The 24,391-nt window shown below is 42.0% G+C and overlaps 1 protein-coding gene across 1 annotated transcript in view; it reads left to right on the top strand.

Moving 5' to 3' along the window:
- The window catches only part of plxna2 (plexin A2), a 208,994-nt gene that overhangs the window by 151,902 nt on the left and 32,701 nt on the right, over window positions 1-24,391 (top strand). Inside the window, 8 exon segments of the mRNA XM_065960873.1 lie at window positions 5-141; window positions 2,223-2,390; window positions 4,227-4,320; window positions 13,682-13,921; window positions 15,204-15,347; window positions 16,538-16,772; window positions 18,707-18,849; window positions 20,815-21,083. Coding sequence (XP_065816945.1) covers window positions 5-141; window positions 2,223-2,390; window positions 4,227-4,320; window positions 13,682-13,921; window positions 15,204-15,347; window positions 16,538-16,772; window positions 18,707-18,849; window positions 20,815-21,083 — 1,430 coding nt within the window.

Raw genomic sequence — 24,391 nt, 5'->3', positions numbered from 1 at the left:
GCAGACTCCCTCAGTCACAGGTCTGTCCCCCAGCAGGGGTCCAGAGTCTGGGGGCACCAAAGTCACCATCATCGGAGAGAACCTCGGCGCCGGCAGCAGCGTCAACGTTCAGTTCGGGAACCAGACCTGCGAGTTCTTTGGGTGAGACTCTTCCCTCTTGCACCCAATTATACCGTAAAAAGCTCTATTAGCAGGCCATAAAGTTTAATTTGCTCAAACAGCCCGCATGATCGGGCTTTTGTTTAACGCAGGCTATTCATGGGGAAAGGATTTTTTATTGTGCTTGCACATTAAGATTAGTGGGAAAGGGTGAGAGGTGTGAAGTGTAAATGAGAGGCACCGTTCTGGAGTTTTACAGTCCACAGGTTAAACTAGAGTGTGATGTGGATTAGAGGTCTTCACAGGCTACCAAAACCCCTCGGACCTGAGACCTGTCCAGATTCCATACGAGTTCAACTCTATGCTTTATAATAATAACGTATAATGACTCATGTTTAGTAGGGGTCGGGTCTTATTCTATTACCACAGATCCTGGGTGTGTTTACATGATTTGTGGATTAAAAAAAAGACCTGCAGGAGAACCTCTGTCTGAAACGTGTATGATGACAAAGCTGCTAAATTAAGGATCAGTTTGAAAGACCGAAAGTACAAATGAGCATCAGCAAGTCAGAGGAGGGAAAGCAGTGGAAGCAAAGATACCTTCTTTACTGAGGGAAAAAAAGATGCATCCCCTCCTCCATCTGCAATGATAATTGTGGAAAATGATTGAAAACAGAAGCAGTGCTGAGTGTTTTACTTGCAGCAGAGGATAATGATTATTTTACAAAACATCACAAAAAGGGTCAATAGAGTTTAAAAAATGTTTTGGATAGAAACATTTCACTTAGTGGTTTCCAAACGTTTTCTTCCAGGACCATTTTTAGGCAGATTGACATTTTTATGTTTTATGTTTTAGATAACTTTTTGAATTTGCCTTTTGAAAGAAGCCAAAAAAAATCGATGCCTTTTATTATATACAGTACAGATAGCATCGCCGCTGTTTGACTCCGTGTTTCTTTAACTTCTCTGAGCTGCTACATACATCACTGTCACTGAACGTTAGATATGAGGCATGCTGTGAGGGAATGAAGAGCTCCTATTCCCAAGATGATGCATATTATTCCCATTAAACAAGCCGCTATATTTCAAGGCTTTCTTGTATTTTTTTTTCTCTCATGATATTACTAAAAAAAAAAAAAAAATCCCTCAGGGGAAACCTCTCTTTCTCTCGCTGTCAGAAAACTTATGTAAATCTTAATACGGTTTTGATGACCTACTGCATCAAACCTTGAAAGGAAAAGCTTTCAGAAAGAATGCTGCACCTATGGATCTTTCATCTTCTTCAAACCGCCCTCCCTCCTTCTATTTCTATCTTTCTATCTATTTGTTCATCGCTCATCCCTCTCCCTTTTTTCCTTTTGTCTCTCACAGTTTCCCTCCTTCTCCTTCACTTGTTAGTTTCTCCCACACGTCCTCCTTCTACTTTCCCCCCTCCTGTAGGCATCTAAAGCCCTGCTGCAGCGGTTCGACTGTAATGTTGTGAAGGTTGAGGAGTCAAGCCAGCTTTAATGAGATATGGGGCTAATTATTGGTTTGTGTTTCTCTGCCGCATTTCGGGGATGAGGAGGGGGGGGGGGGGGACGGGGGGGGCTGTTCTACTACAAGCTCTTCCGTGCTGATAAATTGGGACAAATTCAGAGGGTGGGCAGGTACAGCATGGAGCCATGGAGAGGGAGGGGAGAATACAGAAACACATCTGACAGTGGTGAAATGTTTACGTGTATAGACTTGTATGTGGATTAGGTCATTTGCACCTGTGTGTGTTTAAAGATGAATCTAAGAGATTCCACAAACTGATTTTTTCCCCCATGTTTAATTGTTTGCATTACAAATATCTTCCATGCAGTAATTAGAGCTCTTATTATGACAGGATTAGCTGTTCTTCCCTGTGTTTTTATTTAGAAAATTACAGAACAGGGCTTGCAGTACAAACATTAATTTCTTGTAGGTACGTTTTTGGCTCATATCAGCTAAAGCTATATGTTCATAACGCTCTGTAGATAAATTAATAATACATAAAGGGGATTTTTTTAACGGACTTTTCTGAAAGTGGAGATTCTTTCTGCACACATTTATGAATGCTTATTACATCGATTACATTCCTTTTCATGTTTTTCTTCTAGGCGGACCATGACGGAGATTGTTTGCTACTCCGCCCCCTCCCCGTCTGGGGTCGGCCCAGTGCAGATCAGTGTGAGTGTTGACCGCGCACAGATCAAGGAGAGCCTCACCTTTGAGTACATCGAGGATCCCACCGTCCAGCGGATTGACCCTGACTGGAGCATTGCAAGGTAAAGTCGTAACCATTGACTGTTGTAAAGAGGTGGACATAGCCAAGTGATTCAGAGGTGAAGCCAGTGGACTGTGTGTGTTCTAAAGGACAGTAGTAGATTTTATTCTTTTCAAATGATTTGTTGACTCAGTAAAAATGTTTTTAGTTAATTGGTCCCATTAAGAACAAATTCAACAATAGAACATGTGAAAGACAAGTCTCTCTATCGTCCAAATATCGTGACTTCTGATTCATGAAAGAAGATGCTGACAGCCAAAATGATTGAAGCTTCAATTGGTGGACTCAAAAAACAAATGATCAATTTAGCTTGTTACAGATATTTCCTTTTTACAGCCTTTGGTCAGAACACTGAACATGTGGCATGACCAATCAACCCTGAGTTTCTGATATCACACTATAAGACACACAGACCACAGACCAAGCCAGTGACAGTAAGCAGAAACAAGTCAATATTGCACTTTCAATTACAGTTGGCTGCTCCTCCAATTAGTCTTGGTCTGATAGAGGTGCCACAGCTCACAGATTGGGTGCTGTTAAGTCTGAGATTCTCCCATTGGAGTCGATGTTGATCCATCTGTTGAGTATCTTTGGTAGATAGTAGCCCACACACTTTGCACTGCTAGTTAGAGAACGAGAGGATGTAGATGACGCAGAGGATCTGTAGAACAATGTGCAATCAGAGGTGTGAGTCCACAGCAGATGGCTGTAGCAGCTCAGAGACTATGGTGAGGGACACTGCAGCAAACGTGTGATGACACACCTTTATTTTATCTGAATGGATGGTTGGATAAATGATGGATGGAGAGCTGTTCATAGAGAGCTGTTTTGATGGCTGGATGGAGAGATGAGTCACTATGAAGAAAGATGGACTGATGAAGTGGTAGAGAGGTGGGGTGGATGAATGGATGGATGGGTTGATAGATGGATGGATAGATGGATGGATTGATTGATAGATGGATGGATGGATGGATGGATTTATGGATGGATGGATGGATGTTTGGAAGTACATACAGATAGATGATGGATGGATGGATGATTGATGGATAGATGGATGGATGTTTGGAAGTACATACAGATAGATGATGGATGGATGGATGATTGATGGATAGATGGATGGATGACTAGATAGATAGATGGAAGGACGGATAGACAATAAATGTTTGAGTAGATTATTTAACAAGCCTATAGACAGTACAAAGCCCCTCCATGGTAATTGACTATCCACATTGTTAGTCTAATAGTACAGATCCATCCCACATTTATAATTTGAGCATCTCTCCCGCCTGCCATCTTTATTCAGCACGCCACTCTGACGGGCGCCACAACAAAGACAACAGACATCGAAAACAAGCCAAACAGCTGCAGGGAGAGCCTCACATCCAGCCGTTTCCCTCCTGCTTTGTTTGCGTGCTTTGTTTGTTTGAGCTGCTGTCTTATGAAGCCTGGGACCACCGCTGCATTCTTATGTTCTCCAGCTACCTCGGTGTTTTCAAGCCCAAAATGTGCACCAGTTGAATGCAGGACGTTGAAGTCGGTTAAAAAAAGCTTCTCTAATCATCCTCCACTCCAATGGCTATTATCTCACCAAAGAAACTGAGGATGAAAGCACTTATTTCTGACTGATGCTGAATATTCTGAGGAGGTACATGAGGGTTAGAAAGTTTACTCCAGAAGTGCCTTTGAACTACTTTGTTTCTTCCTTTTTGTTCTTCTTTTAAACCCCCTTCTGTATTCTTTCCTCTGATTGATCAATAAGAAAAGACAAGAAGAGGCATTAGACAAACATGATTATTTAAAAAATGAACCAGAATAACTCATGTTGTGTTTTCCACAGTGGCCACACCCCCCTGATGGTGACAGGAACCAATCTGGATGTTGTCCAGGAGCCAAGGATCCGAGTCAAATACGCCGGCCGAGAGTCCGTCAATGTAAGAATCTCTATAATTGTCTTACAGCCAGTTCAGTATGCAATCCCTGAACAAAACTGCTGGAAAATGTATGCTAACTAGGTCCTGCTTGAGTTGCCAAATGCTATACAAGCAAGCTAAGTGATGTTTAGCTTGGGTATGAAAAGAAAAAAGTGCTATCTCTTCTAACAGCCCCTCCAGCTTTCTACGCTTCCCTAACTTCCGCTTGAACCCAGCCGTCTCAAGCACTCCGACGAGCATCTGAATAATGCAGCTCTCAGTGAGAGTGGTCTGCATGCAGTATTTAATTAAGAGTTTACTCTCAATTTTCTTCGGGCGAAATCTCAGCTCATCAACCCATGCCCCTGTCTTTGCCTTTCACCTTCCCAATAGTCACCCATAACAACAATCTTAACTTTAAAAAACTTAGGTTTTCAAAGCTTTCTAAAGATACTTTCTTCAGTAATGGAGTGAGTTGAAAGGAGAGCAAAGACAGTGTGGAAAGTGTGTGTGGGTCGATGGGGGGAGTGTCTGAGGTGTGCATGATTGGGAGCAAGGAGGCTCCTAATGGCTTTCAATGGAAGATTAACTGTGGTCAGAAGTCTTTGGTCAGCATAAAGAGCCCTTGTATAATCAAAGTTCTGGCTGCGGGAAATCGTTACAAATTGCATTTGAGCCCCTGTCCCGGGGCTCCTTGTTTAATTAAGAGGATGAGATTTTCCTCTCCGCGGTCTGGGGGAAGGTTGGGAGGGCAGATGAATGGACTAAAAGGGGAATAATGGGATGAAAGAGGGGAAGGAGAGCAGAATATGTAAAAGAATGGAGCTCTGTGGATACATTGTAGTAACACAACCCATCATAAAGCGCTCTGATCTAACATATAAATTCTGTCAATCAATTAAAATCAGTTAATGATGATTAAACACAATTGAGGCTGTGATTAACACTATTAATCACAATTTTTAGACATTTTAAATACTGACATGTTTCCATTCTGAAATTCAAAGAAAGCTACTAGCAGCCTGTGGCAGCACAGCCAAAATAGTTCTACAATTCTACAATTCACTTAGCAGACGCTTTAATCCGGCTTACACCAGAGAGTAAGTACAACACAAGCAAGGATCTAGAGAGGAGGAAACAACAGCTCTTAGTTTAATCAGACACATGTGCTGACAGGCATATAGTTGATAGGATTTTTTTGAGAAGGATTTTGAGGTGGCCAAATCGGGTTTCAAGTCGGGCCCAGGCCACCCTGGCCACACCCTGGATCCACCCCTGCCAATAAACTAAAACAACCAGAGCCCATCCAGTTTATTGTTCCCACTATTACGGACATGAAGGCTCCTTTTACACAACATAACTTTCTTGCAAATAAGGCTCCATTAATAAACACATGAATACTTTATTTAATTCTGCCCTGTGTGAATCTACCTAACCTGTTGTTTTATTATTTCAATATCTTGACTCTATTTAAGTTTATTTTGACACTAAGTCTTGGTTTATAATTATTTAGTACTGTGCTGAATTCTGCTGATATATGTGACAAAGGTGTTGACTGAGCAATGGCAGTTATGATTAAAATAAAATACATCACAGTGTCTTATAAATCAAATGTGAGCTACGGCTAAATCATTTCCCAGAGGGTCCAGGTGTAATGTCGAGAGAAAACTTTATAGTCTATGTCCACAGCTTAAAACACTATCCAGATGTGCATAACTTAGACAGTAAACAAAAATGTAATTACACAACAGTAAATACATACTTTGGTTCAGAGGTGAAGCCACATTTACCAGAGTTGGACGGTGGGATCTTCGATATACTGAAAGAGTACCAGAATTTACTTTTTCTTAATTCCTGTACTCATGATCCCTTACATTTGTCCTATGACCTATAATGGGGTCCTGACCTCTGACTGTGACCAGCAGCTGTAATGTGATGATATTCTACAGATGCATACACATTTGATCTCCTGCCTTATTCATACAGGTACAGATGCACGCACGCTGAAACATTTCCTAACGCCAGCTCTCACTTGTATATTTTTAAGCAGATTTGTCCCTACATGCCTCTTCCTCCTCCTCCTCTGCAAATTCCAACTCTTCATCCCTCACATTAGCAGGCTAAAATTGGCCTTAAGTGTCTGACTTGCTTAGTGAATGTTCCTTTACTTAAAAAAACTCCTAACTCCTAGCCCTGGGCTTTTTTTTTTTTTTTTTTTTTGGTGGGGCAGTGTTTCCTCCTGTGAGGACGCAGTTCCCTGAAAAGACCTTTGTGAATTTTGAAAGCCGGGTAATTACAAGTAAAAGACAAATCAGTTGCTGTTTCATGTTAAGAGAAGAAAACACTTGATGAGCGAGAGACTCCTGGAGACCTGCAGGGATGGGATTTGACTCATGCGTGTGGGTTGCTGCGCTTGTCTGATTCATCATTTTGCCGAGGCTTTTTGAAAAAGGACTTGTTCATCTCTGCTTTACTTCGTCTCTTCCAGCTCCCCCCCCCCCCCCACCACACAATAGAGGCCTGTGTCGCTGTCTTGATTGGCCCCACAGCCACACAGAATGAATTTCTATTAAATGCTAAGGTTACAATTACCCATCCTCCATCACATCTCCCCTTACTCTCCCCCTTTTCTCCCCCCTTTTGTCAGAGGAAGAAGGCAAATAGCAGAGCAGCCTATAGCAATAAGAGCTGCTGTCTGTCAGGCAGCCTTCAAATGATCACCTGTCTCCCGCTAAATTGCTTCTCTTCTCCGGCTCCCTTGTGTCACCTGCACACGTTCACACAGGATCCGGCAGTGGCAAAAAAAAAAAAAGTCAATTTTCTTTGTGAAATGCTCGGTATCTGTCACCAGATTCACGGCTGAAACATTTATCATAATCTTGATTAAAGCTGAAAGGCTTTTTTTTTTTCTTTTTTCTTCCCCCAGAACATTTCCCTGTCCCAGAAAGATTTCCTCGGCCGCATTTAAGACGGCCCTGGACTGAGTGTCAGTGTTTGATGCTCTGCACATAAGCTGCTGCTGATCACAGAAAGTGTTCAACATTGCAGTGCCAGTCAGGCCTCGATCATGTCAGGGCCAATCAGGCTGATTGTCTGCTCCACTGAGTGATAGAGGCACAGATCATTACTAACAATCAATGTTAGTGGACACTCTGAACATACAATTTACATGCATCACCCTGGCTTTTTGGGTGCCTGGCGCTTAGAGGGCTGTCACTTTTCCTCTTTAACGTCTGTTGTGTTGCTCTCTTATTGACGTGTCAGTGTCACTTTATTTTATCCAGAATTAAAGCAAAATGGGCTTGGTTTGATAACTCCTTGATGAAAAAAACACATTAAGTGTTCTCTGGGTAACAAATGATTCATGGCAGGGCAGTTGGAGAGCGTTCAGGGGAGGATTGCAGATTTTTCACTGTCATTGCTAACTGTATCGGAACACCTTTCTCTGCCGTTCTTGTGTAACTTGCTTGCAATTTTAAGAATTGTGCAGAATACTTGCCCATGGGTATGATGAAAACCAAGAATAAGAAATGAATGACTTTTAGGGGATACAGATCATATGCAGAAGTGTTCATATAAGCTTTACTAAAGAAGAGAACTCATGAACAATACAGATGTTCACAGTTCACAGGAGGAATATGTGTCTCTACACTATGCCTAGATAATCCACAAATCCAAGAAAAAGTGGCAACCTTCAGTCTTGAAAAATGAAGCCAATGCGGTAGTGCAAATAAACAAAAAAAACAGTTCCTTGAGTGCGTTGCTGCTGTTATGTTATGCTATGCTATGCTATGCTATGCTATGCTATGCTATAAACCTTCACTCAAACTCTTTGCCTGTTACTTAATTGATTGAAAGATAGCATTTCAAATATGGCGACTGCCCTCCTTTGGCTTCATAATGCGTCTTCAGAAACCAATGGGTGACGTCACTGAGACTACGTCCATGTTTTTTTTACTCTTTATGATTCTTACACAACTCAAAATATGTGAAGATTATATTGGATACTTCAATGATATGTAGGAAGGAATTTGATTGACTTTAAGATAAAGCAAGTCCAATATCTACAGGACAGCATTTGAATCCAAACCGTCAAACCCTCAGGAGATAGAGAGCGTGACACACACAGGCCGTGACCTTCCCCCCTTAAGTTTTGCAATTAGACTAAATGTACTGTGTCAAACAACCTATAAACCAAAGAAGAAAAACACCTTCCAGAGTTTACAGGCAGAGTGAGTGCATGTGGACCGGCAGATAAGTCATCCCTTCCTTTTGTACGGTACAAATAAAATGATTCAACAGGCTTATTAGGGGCCTAAAGCAGCAACACATACCGCATATTTTTCTTTTATTTGTTTCAAAATGTAATGTTTTGATTGCTGTCAGAATGTGAGAAAACGTCTGAAATATGTGACAATAAATGCTTCTAATATTCATACCTTATTCTGAACCCCCTAAAGAAGAGCTAACCAAAGATGTTCAAAGTTATTATTCCCCCTATCATCCAGCACACATCTAGCATGTCATATCTTATTAATTACAAACTCTGTATTTGCACTAGTTAAACACTGCACAGATACTTTTGACAAATGAGGGTTAAAGTTTGAACGAGCTTCAGCAGCTCGTTGGAGCAGCAGGCTGGGCAGGAAAGCAGACCCCGTGTAGGAGTAACAAAGTGCAGGAGCAGAGGAACCGCCAGTGACGGGCTTATCGAATCATAGCCTCCGCGTGATCTTTGACACCGTGACCCCTTTTTCCGCATTTCTCCTACGCAGCCCGGTCCACCTTTTCTCGCTCAGTCCGTGTCTCTCACCACATCTCCGGCCAGAGACCTTTGGACGGCTGAGTGGGCTGCAGCACCACAGTAGATCATGGTAATGTATTCAGCCGGAGGGGTTGGAGCGTTAGTGCCTTAAAACACGGCGGCTCGCTCTAACACAAGAGAAAGAAGACAGATGAGGCCAAGATTCCAATTATTTTCTCTATCTGTTGACCTCCATTCACTTTATCAATGCTGAACAATGTGGAGCTTGGTTTGCTCACATGGCCTCCAGGAATGGATGTACTGTTGTATACTCTCATGTATTGAAAGTGTGCTGTATAGAATTTAGTTTTTCTTTTAGCAATGTGCGATTTATATCAAAGATATCAAGCGAGAAAATGTGTTTTTTGTAATCTAGGTGGTAGCAATATCAGCAAACTGGCAAGGTAGAAAATCATCTGAAGAAATCAGAATCCCTTTTGAATCTTTTAGTTGTTTAAACATGAAATTAAAGTTCCAACTGAAAGGGTAGAAGTCATGAAAAGGTGTCTTTTGTATTTCAAAAAATACAGACATCTATTGCTCCACCCAAAATACTCACATGTTTCTTTTTTTTCAAATCCCACAATGCCCCCATTTCCCCGTCACTATTTACTCACTCATCGCTTCAGATTTACACACGTCACACTCGGCCCTGGAAAAAAAAAAAAAAAAACATCCTGAAATGATCGCAGCAGTTTTCTATGCTGACAGGACTCAGTGAAGGAAAGGATTTATTTAAGGATACAAAAAAAAGAGAAAGAGAGAGTGAGTAAGAGGAGATAAAGTGAGGACAGTGTAATAAAAAAAATTGAAAGAAAGCCCTCACAGTATCCATCTCCAGCAGAGCAGATGGTAGTCAGAGCCGTCGTTGACTTGCAAATGTTCCAACGTGACAGTCACGAGGACGCTACCGGAGCATCTGGGCCTGTCTATATGTGACATGTCGCTCTGCCAACAGTGAGAAAGCAGACTGTATCAAACTTAGCTTGAACTCTTTTCTACATTAAGTCCTTTCCATTTGCACACAGCATTGAGGAAAACATACTGTTTACTTATTTAGTTGCACATTAGCAAAGCCACAACAACTTCTCTTCCTGTGTGTGTATACATGCAGTATTGGAAACATTCACTCATTCATTAACCATAAATCACTGACACAGTGTTGTACTGTGAACAACGACGTTATCACACATTGTGTTTTTAAATGTATGTCTTAATAACAGTGTGCTAATTTTTTTTTTTTTTTTTTTTTTTTAAACAGAACAATGCATTTTAAGTTGTAACTTCAGTGCTCCTGGCTTATACAGTGAAGTGCCGCCCATGCATTCACACAACCTAAACTTGTTGAAAGTACATGAGGAGGCCTTTTCCTGGCAGCGCTATCTATTTAAAAAAAAAAGGCTTATCTTCTCGCTCTCTTGTTATGCGCTTCTTCTTCTGTATCTTGTTAAGTGGGAATTCTAAAGAAAAAAATGTCACACAAGAGCAGAGCAAGCTGCTACAGAGCACTCAGGCCGAGTGTGTAGTACGTGTGTGCTGCATTGTTGTTTTTTCTCTCTTTGTCTCTTTCACATATGAACCCGGTATTGAGAAGAGTGTTGACTTGAAGGCTGCTAATAAGTCATACAGAGCCTTAAGCATCAGATAATCAGAGCTAAAGGAGTTATTTACACATTTATTTCATCTGACTTGTTTTTCTTATGTAACTAAACCTCCTTTAACCGGATCTTAGCATCTTTTTTCTTTCACCCTCTCCTCTGCAAAGGGCCTGTCCATGCACTGCATTAAGTCTTAGGGTTGGATTAGTGCTATTTATCAACACATGCTTATTGAGGTTGTAAAATGCTAACTTGGAGCAATACCCCCACATGAATTTCCCCCGGGGGGGTTGATAAAGTACCGGTATGTCTTCTTCTTCTGTTGTTTATGGAAGGCAGGAGTCTGACTGGTAGGCATTTCACCCTCCTACAAACAGTGTGGTATTTTATAGGTTAACATGTGACCTTTGGCACATTTAGTGGGCGGCTGTGGCTCAGTTGGTTGAGTTGGTCGTCTGTCAACCGGGTTCAATCCCACGCTGCTTCGTTGGTCGTGTATGAATGGGATAAGTTGCTTCTGATGGTCACTTTAAAGGCTTTATATGCGATCTTTTGATCCAGCAGATGTCGCCCTTGAGCACCAGCATGAAACCAAAACACCTCGCCGTGCATTGTTGTGTTAGCACGCTAATGCTAGCGATCATTGTGCTCGTATCTTCACACTGCATGTAAATTTACCTGAAATGAGCGTGATCTAGAAACACAGTTAAGCAGTGAGTACAGTATGTTATTCTTCTTTTCTCTAGTCCCTCAATTAAACAACTGTTATTCGCGAGGGGAGGAGTCAGCCGGCCGTCCAGGCGATGTAAACAAACTGAAGATAGGACTCGCAAAGCATCACAGACAGTGGGACTCGGGTGTTACACCCATTGTAGACAGTCATGACTCACAGAGTTATTTTCAGAGGATATACTTGATTTCTACTATATTTAAGTGTGAAAAATTGCATATAAAGCCTTCAAACAGCAGCCTCTGCAACCAGTGTGAGAATGTGTAGGTGTGAGCTGTGGTGTAAAAGCTCTTTGAGTAGTCAGAAGACTAGAAAAAGCGCTATACAAGCTCAAGGCCATTTACCATTTATCAAAAAATGGCACGTGACTTTTGTATTTCCTTACATTTTCTTTAACTGTTTTTGATCACATCTCCTTATGAGTTAGATTTTTCCAAAGTAGTGTAAACTTCTTTTTGCAGCTTTAGATAACACATCTCCCTCTGGGGGCTTTGCTGTAGTTCACTTTCTTCCAGTGTGAAGTAATTGGCAGCTTCGTTAGGCAGCTTCCCCGACACTGAATAACAGTAATGATTATCAGATTAATGCTTGATTAAATTAATCCTTACTGGTAGCCCAGAGTCACAAACACATTACAACACAATACAGCACAGTCCCCTGCTTAAGTTTTTCCACATTTCCGATGTTCCACAAAGTTGAAACACAAACACACACTCTCTTGTGTTTAAGGAGACCGGCCTCTCTTTCCACCTCTGTAGTCACACTCCTCCTGCATCTCGCATTGCACTTTGCTTTAGCCTGCACACAATGAGTTTGCATCGATCTCCCCGTCTCGCTCCTGAGCAGCAGACAACAGGTAGGAGGCGTGGTAGTGGCCAGCGTTCACCAGCTTTGATGATATTTACCTCTAATTAGGTTTCCTCCCCAGAGAGAGAGAGAGAGAGAGAGAGAGAGAGAGAACGCTGAGAGGGAGAGAAAGGAGATAAAACCCTTCTGTGAGCCGAGTGCCGTGCAGCAATCAATCCTCGCTCTCCGTCCCTTTAGAACTGAGCCGGTGAGGACGGATGGAAGACAGGTCTCTCATAGGGGTGAAAAGTGGAGCGAGAAGTAATAAAAGAGTCATAGCTCAACCTCCACCTAAGGAGACAGAGGAGCAATGCCTCTATCCTTTGTTGTTGTCCTCCGGGGGGGGTTTCAGTAAAGCTGTAGCAGAAGTTTATTTTTGCTTTTTTTTATGGAGGCTTCCTCTCCTCTCCAATAAAGATGGATTTAATGAGATGATATAAATGCTTTTTCTCAGAAAAGGATGAGTTTATATGCCAGTTGTTAAGCTGCTGATCTTCCTGCAGGGTTCATGTTGATACCAATGTGTTTCAGTAAAGATCATACTTAAGGTAACAACAAACAGAAGGCTTTTAAAGTGATCAGCTTGAAACTTTGTGCTGTATGTGTGTGTGTGTGTTTGTTTTATTTTTGGAGCCAGAGAAAAATAAACCTTTTTTATTATCTATCATGAGTGTTTCCTGGATGACTTAAAGCTCCTGTGAGGAGATTTTAGACTGTTATGAAACAGACTGAAACTAATACTGATGTCTCTTTATGAGCTGCAAAAGCCGACATGAAAAATGTTGGAAAGCACTGCCGCAGGGTAGGTGTCAGCTTGCTGCAGAAACAGACTTTTTTAAATATTTTTTACAGATTCACAGTGAGTATTTTGTTTGATTGCTAAAACAAAAGCAGGATCTACAATGGGCACCAAAATCGACACATACTGAAAGTTCAGCCCGGGAGCTTTAATCACAATTCAGGTCTAAAGCTGCAACATTTAAATTGTTTAATCCATGAAGTCTTGGTGGTTTGACATAAGAGGGAGTTTAAAGACAGCACTTTGGACACTGGAAAATGTTTCTGAGCATTTATTAAAACTTTGTGACTTTTAAAGATGGAAGGATTATGTGATTTGTTGTCAAATATAATAATTTCCAGATCAAATTAAAAGAAAAATAAATGCTTGTTTTTGCCCTTTTTCAATGTATTTATTCCTCAATGCATTTTATTTATATTTTATGTATAACTTCTACATTCCTTTTGGACAGGTGACAGTGTTAATGCAGGCCAAAATAAACTTCCACTACTTCTCCAGTTCTTGTCTTATTCCAGGATGCTCTGAAATCAAAGCAGTGAAATAACATCTTATAAACTCTGATTTCTCTCTAACGTTTGTACTTCCTGTCTTTGTTCTCCCCTCAGGTGTGCAAAGTGTTGAACACCACCACTATGAGCTGCTTGGCCCCCTCCCTCATGGCAGAGTATCACCCCGCTTTGGACACGGTGAAACATGCGGACGAGTTCGGCTTCATCTTCAACAACGTGCAGGCGCTGCTGGTCTACAACAACACCAACCTCCTCTACTACCCGAACCCTTACTTCGAGCCTCTCAGCACCTCCGGCGTCCTCGAGCAGAAGCCGGGCTCGCCCATCATTCTCAAGGTAAAGAGCATGCAGATTAGCATACATTTAAAAATATTAAATGATGCATACCTTCACAGGAGATTTATTAATGTGTCCTTCAACAAGACACAGACTACTCTTCCAGACTTCCTATGCAGCATGGAGAATAGACAGTTTTATAAACTCTGGTTTTATAAAAATCAAAAGCTGAATATCTTGAAAAATTTGAATTAATTGTATTGGAAACCGACTGCCAGAATCACTGTTAGAGAGCTCAGTTGTTAAGACCTCCACAAAGCTCATTGCCAAAACAGGTTCAGCATACTGTACGTTTATCACAAAGTCTAAATAAATAAATACAAAGACAATGGGTGAATGCCTTTATTTCAGAGGAAAGTGGGTAGAGTAGGAAATCAGGGACAGAGGAGAGAGAATAGGGAATGACATGAAGGAAAGGAGCTACAGGCCGGCCTTGAACCCACCCGCCTGGAGGACAAGAGCTTCCGTACATTTGGGCACAACCAATCTCAAGGCCACCTGGGCCCTATAATGGCGTATTTAAATTCCAAAATCTTTCATTTACGTTACACCACACTTGATCTACATCTACATGTTTGGACTCCGATGTCAAGTGTGGTCGGAGAAATGTTCCTTAAAGTTTACTTATTGATTCTTGGGAAGTTCTGAAACAAGAAAAATGTGCATGAACCAAAACTAGTGGACAATCATTTCTTACTTTCTTAAGAAATCCAAATGAGCTAAATAAAAACACAAAAACATGAAACGGAACTGATGTGATTTAAACATTTTATTCACTGCCCAAAATAAAAAAAAGTGCATTATTGGGAGATAGAAGAAAAAGAATCCAGCAATACCTCCAGAAAACTTTCATTTACTTCAAGAGTTTACACTTTTTTATAATAGACCAAGTTTGAATGTGTCCCTTTCAATGTTCTGAGCTCTAAAGACAGTTTATGGGATTTTCTTTCACACATTTTTGAAGTCTTCTAAGCCTTTATCTAGGAATATATTTCATCTCTTCATCCTGCTTGCCAGCTGTTCCCCCTCTCTCTCTCTCTCTCTCTCTCTCTCTATCTCTCTGTGAAGTACATCACCTTGTTTGATCTCAGTATGTCGCCGCATTCAGCCGCAGCTGTGTCCAAACCTGCAGATCTAATTTACAGTGTATCGAGGGGACATATTGGCTCCGCGGGTTTTTGTAAAAAAAAATTCTCTGATCCTCATTGAGCCATGTGTCGGTGTGTCCGAGTTCTTCCTCCTAATTTTGAAACCCCCTCTGTGCGTCTCCATGTGCCCACAGGGCAGAAACCTGGTTCCCCCGGCGTCAGGAGGGGTGAAGCTTAACTACACGGTGCTGATTGGAGAGACCCCCTGCTCTGTCACTGTGTCCGAGAGCCAGCTGCTGTGTGAGCCCCCCAACCTCACCGGACAATACAAAGTCATGGTCAGTATATGTGTGTTTTGCATCCCTAACTTTGTCTCCACTGTCTATCCCCTTTATCTGTGATTCCTTCTTCAAAATAGTCAATTATTCGTCTCTCATCATGGTTCATTCAGTTGAAGAAGAAGAAAAAAAAAGGTGAAAGGGAGAACAGCGTGAATGTGCTCTAGCTGTCAAAAGGTTTCTGCCAGAATCTGAAGCAATTATTTTTAGTTGCTTGCTCGCTTATTGAGTGCAAGACCCCGGACTCTCTCCCTCTTAATGTCAGTGTGCAGGTGGCTGCATGTGTTTGCTCTCAGCATCAATTTCATTGGACAATATTGACAATATGTTTTGGTTTGGCTCATGCAATGCGGTGCATCAGTTACCGTGTGATATGGAGCCACAAGACCAGGGATTGGATTGTGTTGAAACATAAGGAGCTGATTTGTCTCCCTGAAGGTTGAAGCTTGAAACTGGAGTTTGGGTATTTTTAAACCTGGGCCCTAGTTTTTTACTTATTTGGGGTCTTAGTGACTCATAGATAAAAGAGGGCAACTGAAAAGCTCAGATTGTTTTTCAAAGCATCCAACAAAATCCCCTGATGAGATAAACTTCTTTGTTCTGGAGAATGATTTCACTTTTTTAACTTGAAACAGTCGTCATCGCTCTCTTCAAAGCCACAAGACTCAATTCACAAAAAAACACTACGAGCTAAATACTGAGTCCATGTTGCAGCGTTATTGGGTGTTAACTTAACATAGTGTTGGATCAGAATGCAACCATTTAAACACATAAGTCATACAATAGCACAAACAAGCATGCCAATCAAGGCAGCTGTAGACAATTAACTCCTATGTTTGCAAGGTTAAATTATTTTTGGTGGATTTGAAGAGCGCTAACTAACAGCTGTTTGTGCTTTAGGGAAAAAAAAAAAGTATCCACCCTTAAGAAAATAGTCAGTCTCTGCTGGAAACTTTTTGTAATAATGTCAGACACTTCATAAAACAATCACAGCCACTTATTGCGTCAATATAAGCAATTTCAGTGAATGAAATTTGAACGAGCACATCAGATTAGGGATTTAGTTACAGCCTATGTGGATAAAAGGAACATTGTTTACAAAATACTGGCAATCCTCTGAAAGGATTTTCTCAAAGACACTTATTTAGGATGTATCTTGATTGTGTGTGTGTGTGTGTGTCTCTGCACAGGTCCAGGTAGGCGGTCTCCACGTCTCCCCGGGCGCGGTCCACATCATGTCCGACAGCCTGCTCACCCTGCCGGCCATCGTCAGCATCGCCGCCGGCGGTGGCCTCCTCCTCATCATCGTCATCCTCGTCCTCATCGCCTACAAGCGGAAGTCGCGTGAGAATGACCTCACCCTGAAGCGCCTGCAGATGCAAATGGACAACCTGGAGTCACGCGTCGCCCTGGAGTGCAAAGAAGGTGAGACGAGTGTTAGTCAGCACTTTGTAGCAGCCTACACTCAGACGTCAGCTTGTAGAGTGAGCATGATTATGGTCTCTGCTTTTTGATATATGCATTTACAGACAGTCATTTGAGAGGCTGCTCTGCTACTCATGTCGCTGAATGGGGCGGTGAATGCATCTCACTTGTGCAGACTATAATCACATAACGAGCATAAATGCGTATTTGAGCAGATATAGTATAGTCAGGAACTTCCTGGTGGTCTTGAGTGTGTGTTAAATAATGCAGAGAAAATTTCTCCAAATCTGGGTCAGTGAGTCATCCTGGTTGTACATCGCAGCACATAGATTAAGTCAGTTAACCCCGGCATGTGACCCGTCTCGTTCGCCCTTCCATTTTCCTCGCTGCTTTCTTAGTTTGCATTCTGCACACAAAACAGCTACATGAATACAGAGTTTCTCATTAGAGTAACCCCAACCTCCCTCGCAGCAAGAGGCACATTATGCTGATTACAATTTATTCTGGTCTTAACTGAAGGGGTAAACGCTACGTTTGTCTTTTTTTTTTTGCAACTTTTGTCTGGTGTGTGTAGAGATGTTGCGATACATTTTTTTGTTCCCTCGTGCTGTGCAGACTTCACTTACTAAGAAGAATTGTTTTATCATTCATATATTTAGTCAAAGTCAGAGGCATTTCTGATACTGGTTTCGACACAAGTCTAGTTGGGCGGCTGTGTGCTTTGTGTGTTTTGAAACCAAATAAGTGAACAATAAAATGCTTTGTCTTCATCCTAAGTTGTTGGTGTCCTTGCTACAGAAGCATCTTGCTTTGAAACACACTCCTCCCTCGTGGCTCGGGGGTTAAGTGAGGGCGTTGTAGTTCACCTGATCTCTGACCTTCTCCCCATTGGGGACGACCGCAGATAACCTCAGGCTGACATCTTGCCACCGCTCCAAACAACGGTTCACAAAGAGTGTCTCTATGTCGCAACACTGCGTTTTTATAGAGACTTTTTAAATAACGACTGCTGGTTGGCCCCTGATGTCATCACCGGGTCATAACAGACAATCACTGAGATGGTATATGCTTGACAGCGTCCGGAGGATTTCATCAGCAAGACAGGACATTATGATGTATCCCCTTCTTTCCCAGCAGTGAAAAGAAACTTCCAGAATGGGCAAATGACAGACAGTCAGACATAGCAGGCAAACAGGGGGAGTCAGCCATACACAGACAGCCTTGGGATAGGAGGAGATTAATGTTTTTAACCATTAGCAGTGGCCAGGAGTGTCCTGCCCTGAAGGGTGGATTAGGAAACGGGTACCCAAGTTTCTCCTTATAAGAAAATCCACTTCATGTGTGCCTGTGAGCCCCCGCATGTCGGTGTATAAAACCCATGAGTCGCAAAAGGAGGGCCGGGATGTGAGGGGCTAAGACTGGCAGAGTTTTAAGGAGGAGTGTTGTGGGACTGCTGCTGCTCCTGTGATAGGCTGCAGACAGGTGGGGTGGGGGGCGGGGAGCCTCCCCAGAGGCCGGCAAGGGAGAGCAACTGAGCCGTTGGCCCCGAACAGGAGTCAGTCAGGATGGAGCCAATTAACTAGTGCTCACCTGCAGCCTCACACTGAGATGACATGCGCTCTTTGGGGCCACATACAGCCAATTTACTGGCTGGTAGATAAAATGAGTGAGAAAGGGAGGCGTATGTGTGTATGTGAGAGAGAGAGAGAGAGAGAGAGAGAGAGTTTTTTTAAAAGGATGGAATGGGAAATATTGAGTTTTTCCTGACATGAAGACTATCTCGGGCTTTAACTGTCAGCTTCATCTTAGCGCTAGTAAACACCACGAAGATGAGAAGGATTCACGTATTTGGTCCCCAGGGCATTCAGGTGTTATTCTGATGCTGCATGTCTCAAGTATTCGCTCTTAACTCGTCTCTCTTTCTTCTCCCACAGCTTTCGCCGAGCTGCAGACAGACATCAATGAGCTTACCAGTGACCTGGACAGAGCCGGTATCCCCCATCTGGACTACAGGACGTACGCCATGAGGGTCCTCTTCCCCGGCATCGAGGATCATCCTGTCCTCAGAGAGCTGGAGGTAACAAGAGAAACGACAGGCAGCGAGAGATGTCTGAGGCGTATAAGCAGCAAACGCATTAAGAGAGGGCAAGAAAAAGTCAAACCGAGGTGAAAAAGAGAGCTAGGGAGAGGCTGGTAGACTGTCTCACCCTCACCACTCTCCCTGCAGGGTAACCTCCATAAGCAGCAAAGTGCTAGAGGGGGAAAGGAGCATGTGCCACTTATCCTCTCTACCCTCTGGTCTTAACACACACATATATGGCCAATCATGCTGAGCAGCATGCATACAAGTATGTAGCCGCACATGCACACTCCCTCTTGGAAAACCTGGTTCTCAGCACATGGCTATTTCATCCACCAGTGGCTGCAGTATGAGAGGTAATGAACTGAGTAATTCCCAATCCTAAGGCAGGACTGTGGGTTCCTCCATTTGGGGGGGAAAAAAACTGGCTGGTAAACACTTTTTCGCACTGCGTTTTGTGGGACCAGAGTGCTGCTTTGCAATGAGTTTATTTTATGTGGAACACACAGGGGGGGGGAAAGTCCAGAAAATGAAAGTATCAGGAAAAAACGATTCACCAGGACCACATTCAGGTGGTGGCCTGTCTCTTCTGATGTCATGGTCGGGTTTGGGTACTCAAATGCAGTTACAAGATTGTGAAAAGGAAATTTATAGTTTAAATCCAAAGGAAAGCACCATATTTCTTGTTATAACAACAGAGTTGCTAACCATTAGCATTCAGCAACTTTCTTGCAACAATAGCTAGGAAATGACTGAAGCTTATATTTTTGGTACAGTAGATACAGTAGGGTAGAGGTAACTATTAGCAAATTAATTGCTAACTTAGATATTAATTAATGGCTTTGTAACAACAGCTAATGTTAGCATTTGGCAACTTACTTTGCTACATCAGCTAGTAAGCTTGTATTTTTGGAAGTGCTACGATGGAGCTAACTTCTTAGAAAATACATTGTTAACTAAGTTATTAATGCTAATGTTAATAACTAATTAGCTACTGTTAAACAACAACAAACTTTATTATTCAGCCACATATTGCTACGGTAACTGGGGAGTGGTTGAAGCTTATGTTACCTTTTGGTTGTGCTTTAAGACACAATTGGATCGAGGTAACTTTCTATCTAACACAATGCAAACTGAGAAAGACGTCTAATGCTGACTGATAACCAGTTAGTTACTTTCAAACACTCACTTAGCTAAGCTCTCAGAAAGCTAATATGATCTTTAGTAGCGTTGCAGTAGAGAATACAAACAAGGTGAATTCCTAGCTAACGTAATGTCAGCAAGAAAGTAGTTTTACATATTAGCTGTTATCAAACTTTAACAAATAGGATATGTATTTCTCTTAAATAGCCTCTGACTTGATGTCTCTCTGGATTATAACAATGAATAGACTATTCAGTTGCTGTTCAATCTAGAAGCAGTGTAATGATAATAGAGGGGTCATATTTCTGATCAGACTAAACTTGTTGTTGAAGAGCAAGAGGCAAAGCCATTGACCGAAACAGAAACTTTGACTGTAGTTGATCCTTACTACTTTTAAAATTTAAAATAGTGTAGTCAAACAAGAAACAACACAGAAGTAAGTTCTGTGGCTGTTTCATTGTCTTTGCCTGTTTCATTGTCTTTGCCAGGCAAGTTTTCTGACATTTGCCTTGAAAGTGAAAAGGCAGATTACTCAGGGTGCTGTGCTTTTTAACAGACCCCAGTCAATAATTGATTAAGATCTTCTCAGTTACTTACTGTGAGTGGGAACTTCTGTCTGCCTGCAGTGAAACATGAGCAAGGCTTTTTGGTGCACTTGGCAAAAAGAAAAAATCTTTATTTTGTGCGCGACAAGGTCAAGAGGAAAGCAGAAAAGCTGGAATCCTTGACAAAAACTCACCCAGCTTCTTGTTTATGAACACTGGAAAACAAGCACTGGAAATGTATCAGCAGAGCTAACGTGCATTGTGTTCTGTGCAGGTGTCGGGGAACGGCCAGCAGAACGTGGAGAAGGCCCTGAAGCTGTTCGGCCAGCTCATCAACAACAAGGTGTTCCTGCTCACCTTCATCCGAACGCTGGAAATGCAGCGCTCTTTCTCCATGAGGGACCGCGGCAACGTGGCCTCACTTATCATGACGGCGTTGCAAGGGCGCCTGGAGTACGCCACCGATGTCCTCAAACACCTGCTGTCGGACCTCATCGACCGCAACCTGGAGAGCAAGAATCACCCTAAACTGCTTCTGCGCAGGTAACAAAGCACACACTTTTCAGACCGTTATGGCTTAATATGCTGAAGTAATATGAGGGGGTTGTTTTGCTTAGCTGGTACTACATTTACAAGTGCTTTCTTTTTTTCATGAAGGGATGAACCAGTGAAGAAAAATGTAATTTTTCCAACATTGAGATGATGTAGTCATTCCTGCTTTGCTTGGATATCGTTCAAAGAAGAAAGAAAATTGATGTTTACAATCATTCTTAATATAATCACACAGATGATATCATGTGTCCCTAAATCCCTTAACCCTCAGCGCAGTGGAGTGCTCTAAAACTGTAAAGATGCTATATGTGTATCCAATCATTTGTGATTCTGTACACAGAGGATAGAAATGCATACCTAAACATAGTCCTCATTTAAAAACATGTAAAGAAGCTCAGGGAGGGCATAGGCTGAAGATACATATAGACAGATGGATGAGGATTGATTTAGAACTCTATACTCTTCCCTCTTGTCTTTGTGGATGGATGCGTTCAGATTTTCCCTCGTGTTCCCGCCTAGATGCTTCGCAGAATCAGGCTTGTAATGAGTGCTACAGTGCGTCTACAGTATGCTGCCCTAAACGCCGTGCACTTGCATCATGAGAAACCTCTGAGCTGTATGCATAATTCTCTCCCGCGCTCCGCCCCCCCCCCCCCCCCCCCCCCCCCTGCTCTCTCAATGCCAATGTCAGTCTCACTTATCCTCCAGGCTCGAGCTCCTTATGAAACATTCAGAAGCGGTTCGACTTATCTATTTTTTTTCTCTCACTGTGTCTCCAGTGTACATTGTTTTCCGGGGGAGTTGGGGTGATGTGCTAAAACTTTAAACACCTGCTAAGTCCTTCCCCAGGTGTCCTCAGCTGGCTTGGTGGCTCTGTAGGTAAAGAAACAGGTTAAAGGGTGGGAAAAATACCTCTTAGAGGGACAGAATGTACAGGACAGGCTTTAAAAGACTGACTGCTTTGTGAATCATTTTGATTGTCAAGCAGTAAAATGTTTCCATCAGACATGCACCTCATGTCATATTTAAAATACTATTAAACTACAAATCATTGAAACACAAAAAAACAAGAATTTAAAAAACGATATACTGCTTAAACACCTAGTTTAAATTGTATTTAGTAGTCCCACCTCATATCTGAGAACTTTCTCTGTAAACTAAACCAACGCCACATCCTCCCAATCTGGTCTGACCTGTGGGATACCACAGGGATCCATCCTAGGCCCTTTACTGTTCTGCGACTTGACTTGAAAGTAAAGATATTTGTGTTCAAATGTAGGGTGTATAAGTGAAAAGTTTTCAGAAAAGTAAATGCTCAAGCTAAGTATGAACCTAAAACTACCTGAAAACTCAATCCAGGTGTAGTATGAAGAATTTCTACTTTTTTCACATGCTATCCATTTAGTCTATTAGCCAAACATTGATTGCCAGATATAAAACTACATATTCACACCTATGTGCACCTTCAAATCATTAATTAACCTACAGTCTGCTTCTCTTTAGATGTGAGGTATATAAAACCTATACTGGCAAGCGAGAGGACATGCAGACTCCCTCTTTTTATGTCTCGATTTGACTTATACCAATACTATTATTCAGAGTAAATATCAGCCAGATAGAAAAGGCTGAGCACAGAAGCAAACAGAGCTTGAAAAACAGACAAAGCATCAAATGGACCTTGATTAAACAGTTATTTCACAGGACAGCAGGGCCTCCACATCACCTCTAAGTTTTCATTATCCCCTCTTATTATGAGCACAGTGGTGTGTAATCCTCGGGTCCCAGCCTGGAGAGCTAAATGTCCCATCGTTTTTATTTTTTTTTACATTTCACTCCTCGTTTTTTTTGGAAGAATTTAGGGGATTATCGATTTCACATGGGTCTTTGGCTGTTTGTTGTCTTTCTCATCGCCTATTAAGAGAAAAGCAGACAGCCGTGCCAGATAGCTGACACACACACACACACACACACACACACACACACACACACACATATATGTCTAGGATGATAGTCAAATTGAACACGTCTCTTAGCAGTAATTGTGTTTGTGCCGGGCTCAGAGTGAGGTGGCGAGGCTTCGCTTGGTTGCAATTTTTTCTTTTATTTGTCATTTCTGTCAGCTCTCCTCCACGCTAAATATATATAATTATCATATCATGTATAATAGGATTGTCATATATAATAGGATTGTGAGCTTGCTGTTATGTCCCCCTTTGTCTTCTGAGATCGGTGAATTAACAGCATGCATTAAACAGATCCATGTGCATCAAAATCCCAATGCACTGGTGCAGTGAAAGAGCTTATTGGAATAGAAGTAGAGTAGAGTAGAAGTTGGGATCACTGAGGATGTTGTTCTAAATAAACAATTAATGAGCTTACAGTCCATATTGCTAAAGGAGAGAGCCAACATACACAGGAAGAACCTCCATCCCACTTCCTGTCCTTCATTCATATTACAGTGGGTTAAAAGTGCATCCCAAGAAATGTTCGAGTCGAAGCGTGGAGCGGTCCTTCTCTCGCCGCACAGCTGTCATCGAATTCTCCCTCCAAAGGGGAATATGTCCACAGGCTGGTATGCACGACCTTTTAAGAGACATCGGTAATCACACGGGCACTGCAGCAAAGATGCAAAAATAGTTCCATCTGTCATGACGTTTTAGCATGCTCACCCTCATGTTCTCTCAGTGACCTGCAGGACTGATCAAAGTTTAATGTGTACAACAGATCCAAATGGTTGTTTATCAAAGAGTAACGCTGGCAATATGCTTTGTTTGTTAAAGTTAAAAAGAAACTGACAGAGCTATAGTTCGTCCGTCAGTATTTTCTGACGTTCCCTGCCTGTGTGAAAATGGAAAAACACTTGAAGCAGGTCACAAACTTTCCTATTATTTATTTAAACATAGAAAAAGCAACTAAATAACTTCCTACACACGCATACATACTTTCGTTTTTCTAATTAGGGACTACTTTCAGCTGCAGATTTGTTGCCCCTGTGCGTATTTACAGCAACAGGACTACCAATGTGGGGGATGAGTGTAATAAATAGTGTGCCCATGTTTATCATATAGAGAAAGAACATTTCACCCATGTGCCCCATACTCTAGTTTAATAGGTTTAGGTCAACAATGGAGTTCTTTGGCTCGGAGAAAATAAGCTGTCAGGCTGTGGCCACACTGGCAATGTTTGTTTATAGGGTAAACACACTGTGGATGCAGGCCTTTGTTTTAGGAGGCCTTATGGGAGAAGAGATGCATGATTGTGAAACTAAGGTCTGAAATCAACGTTTTATGCAACAATTT

The sequence above is a fragment of the Labrus bergylta genome, chromosome 12 (genome assembly GCF_963930695.1).
Source record: "Labrus bergylta chromosome 12, fLabBer1.1, whole genome shotgun sequence".
Lineage (NCBI taxonomy): Eukaryota > Metazoa > Chordata > Actinopteri > Labriformes > Labridae > Labrus > Labrus bergylta.
The sequence above is the reverse complement of the archived record's forward strand: the minus strand, read 5'-3'. Positions and strand labels throughout refer to the sequence as shown.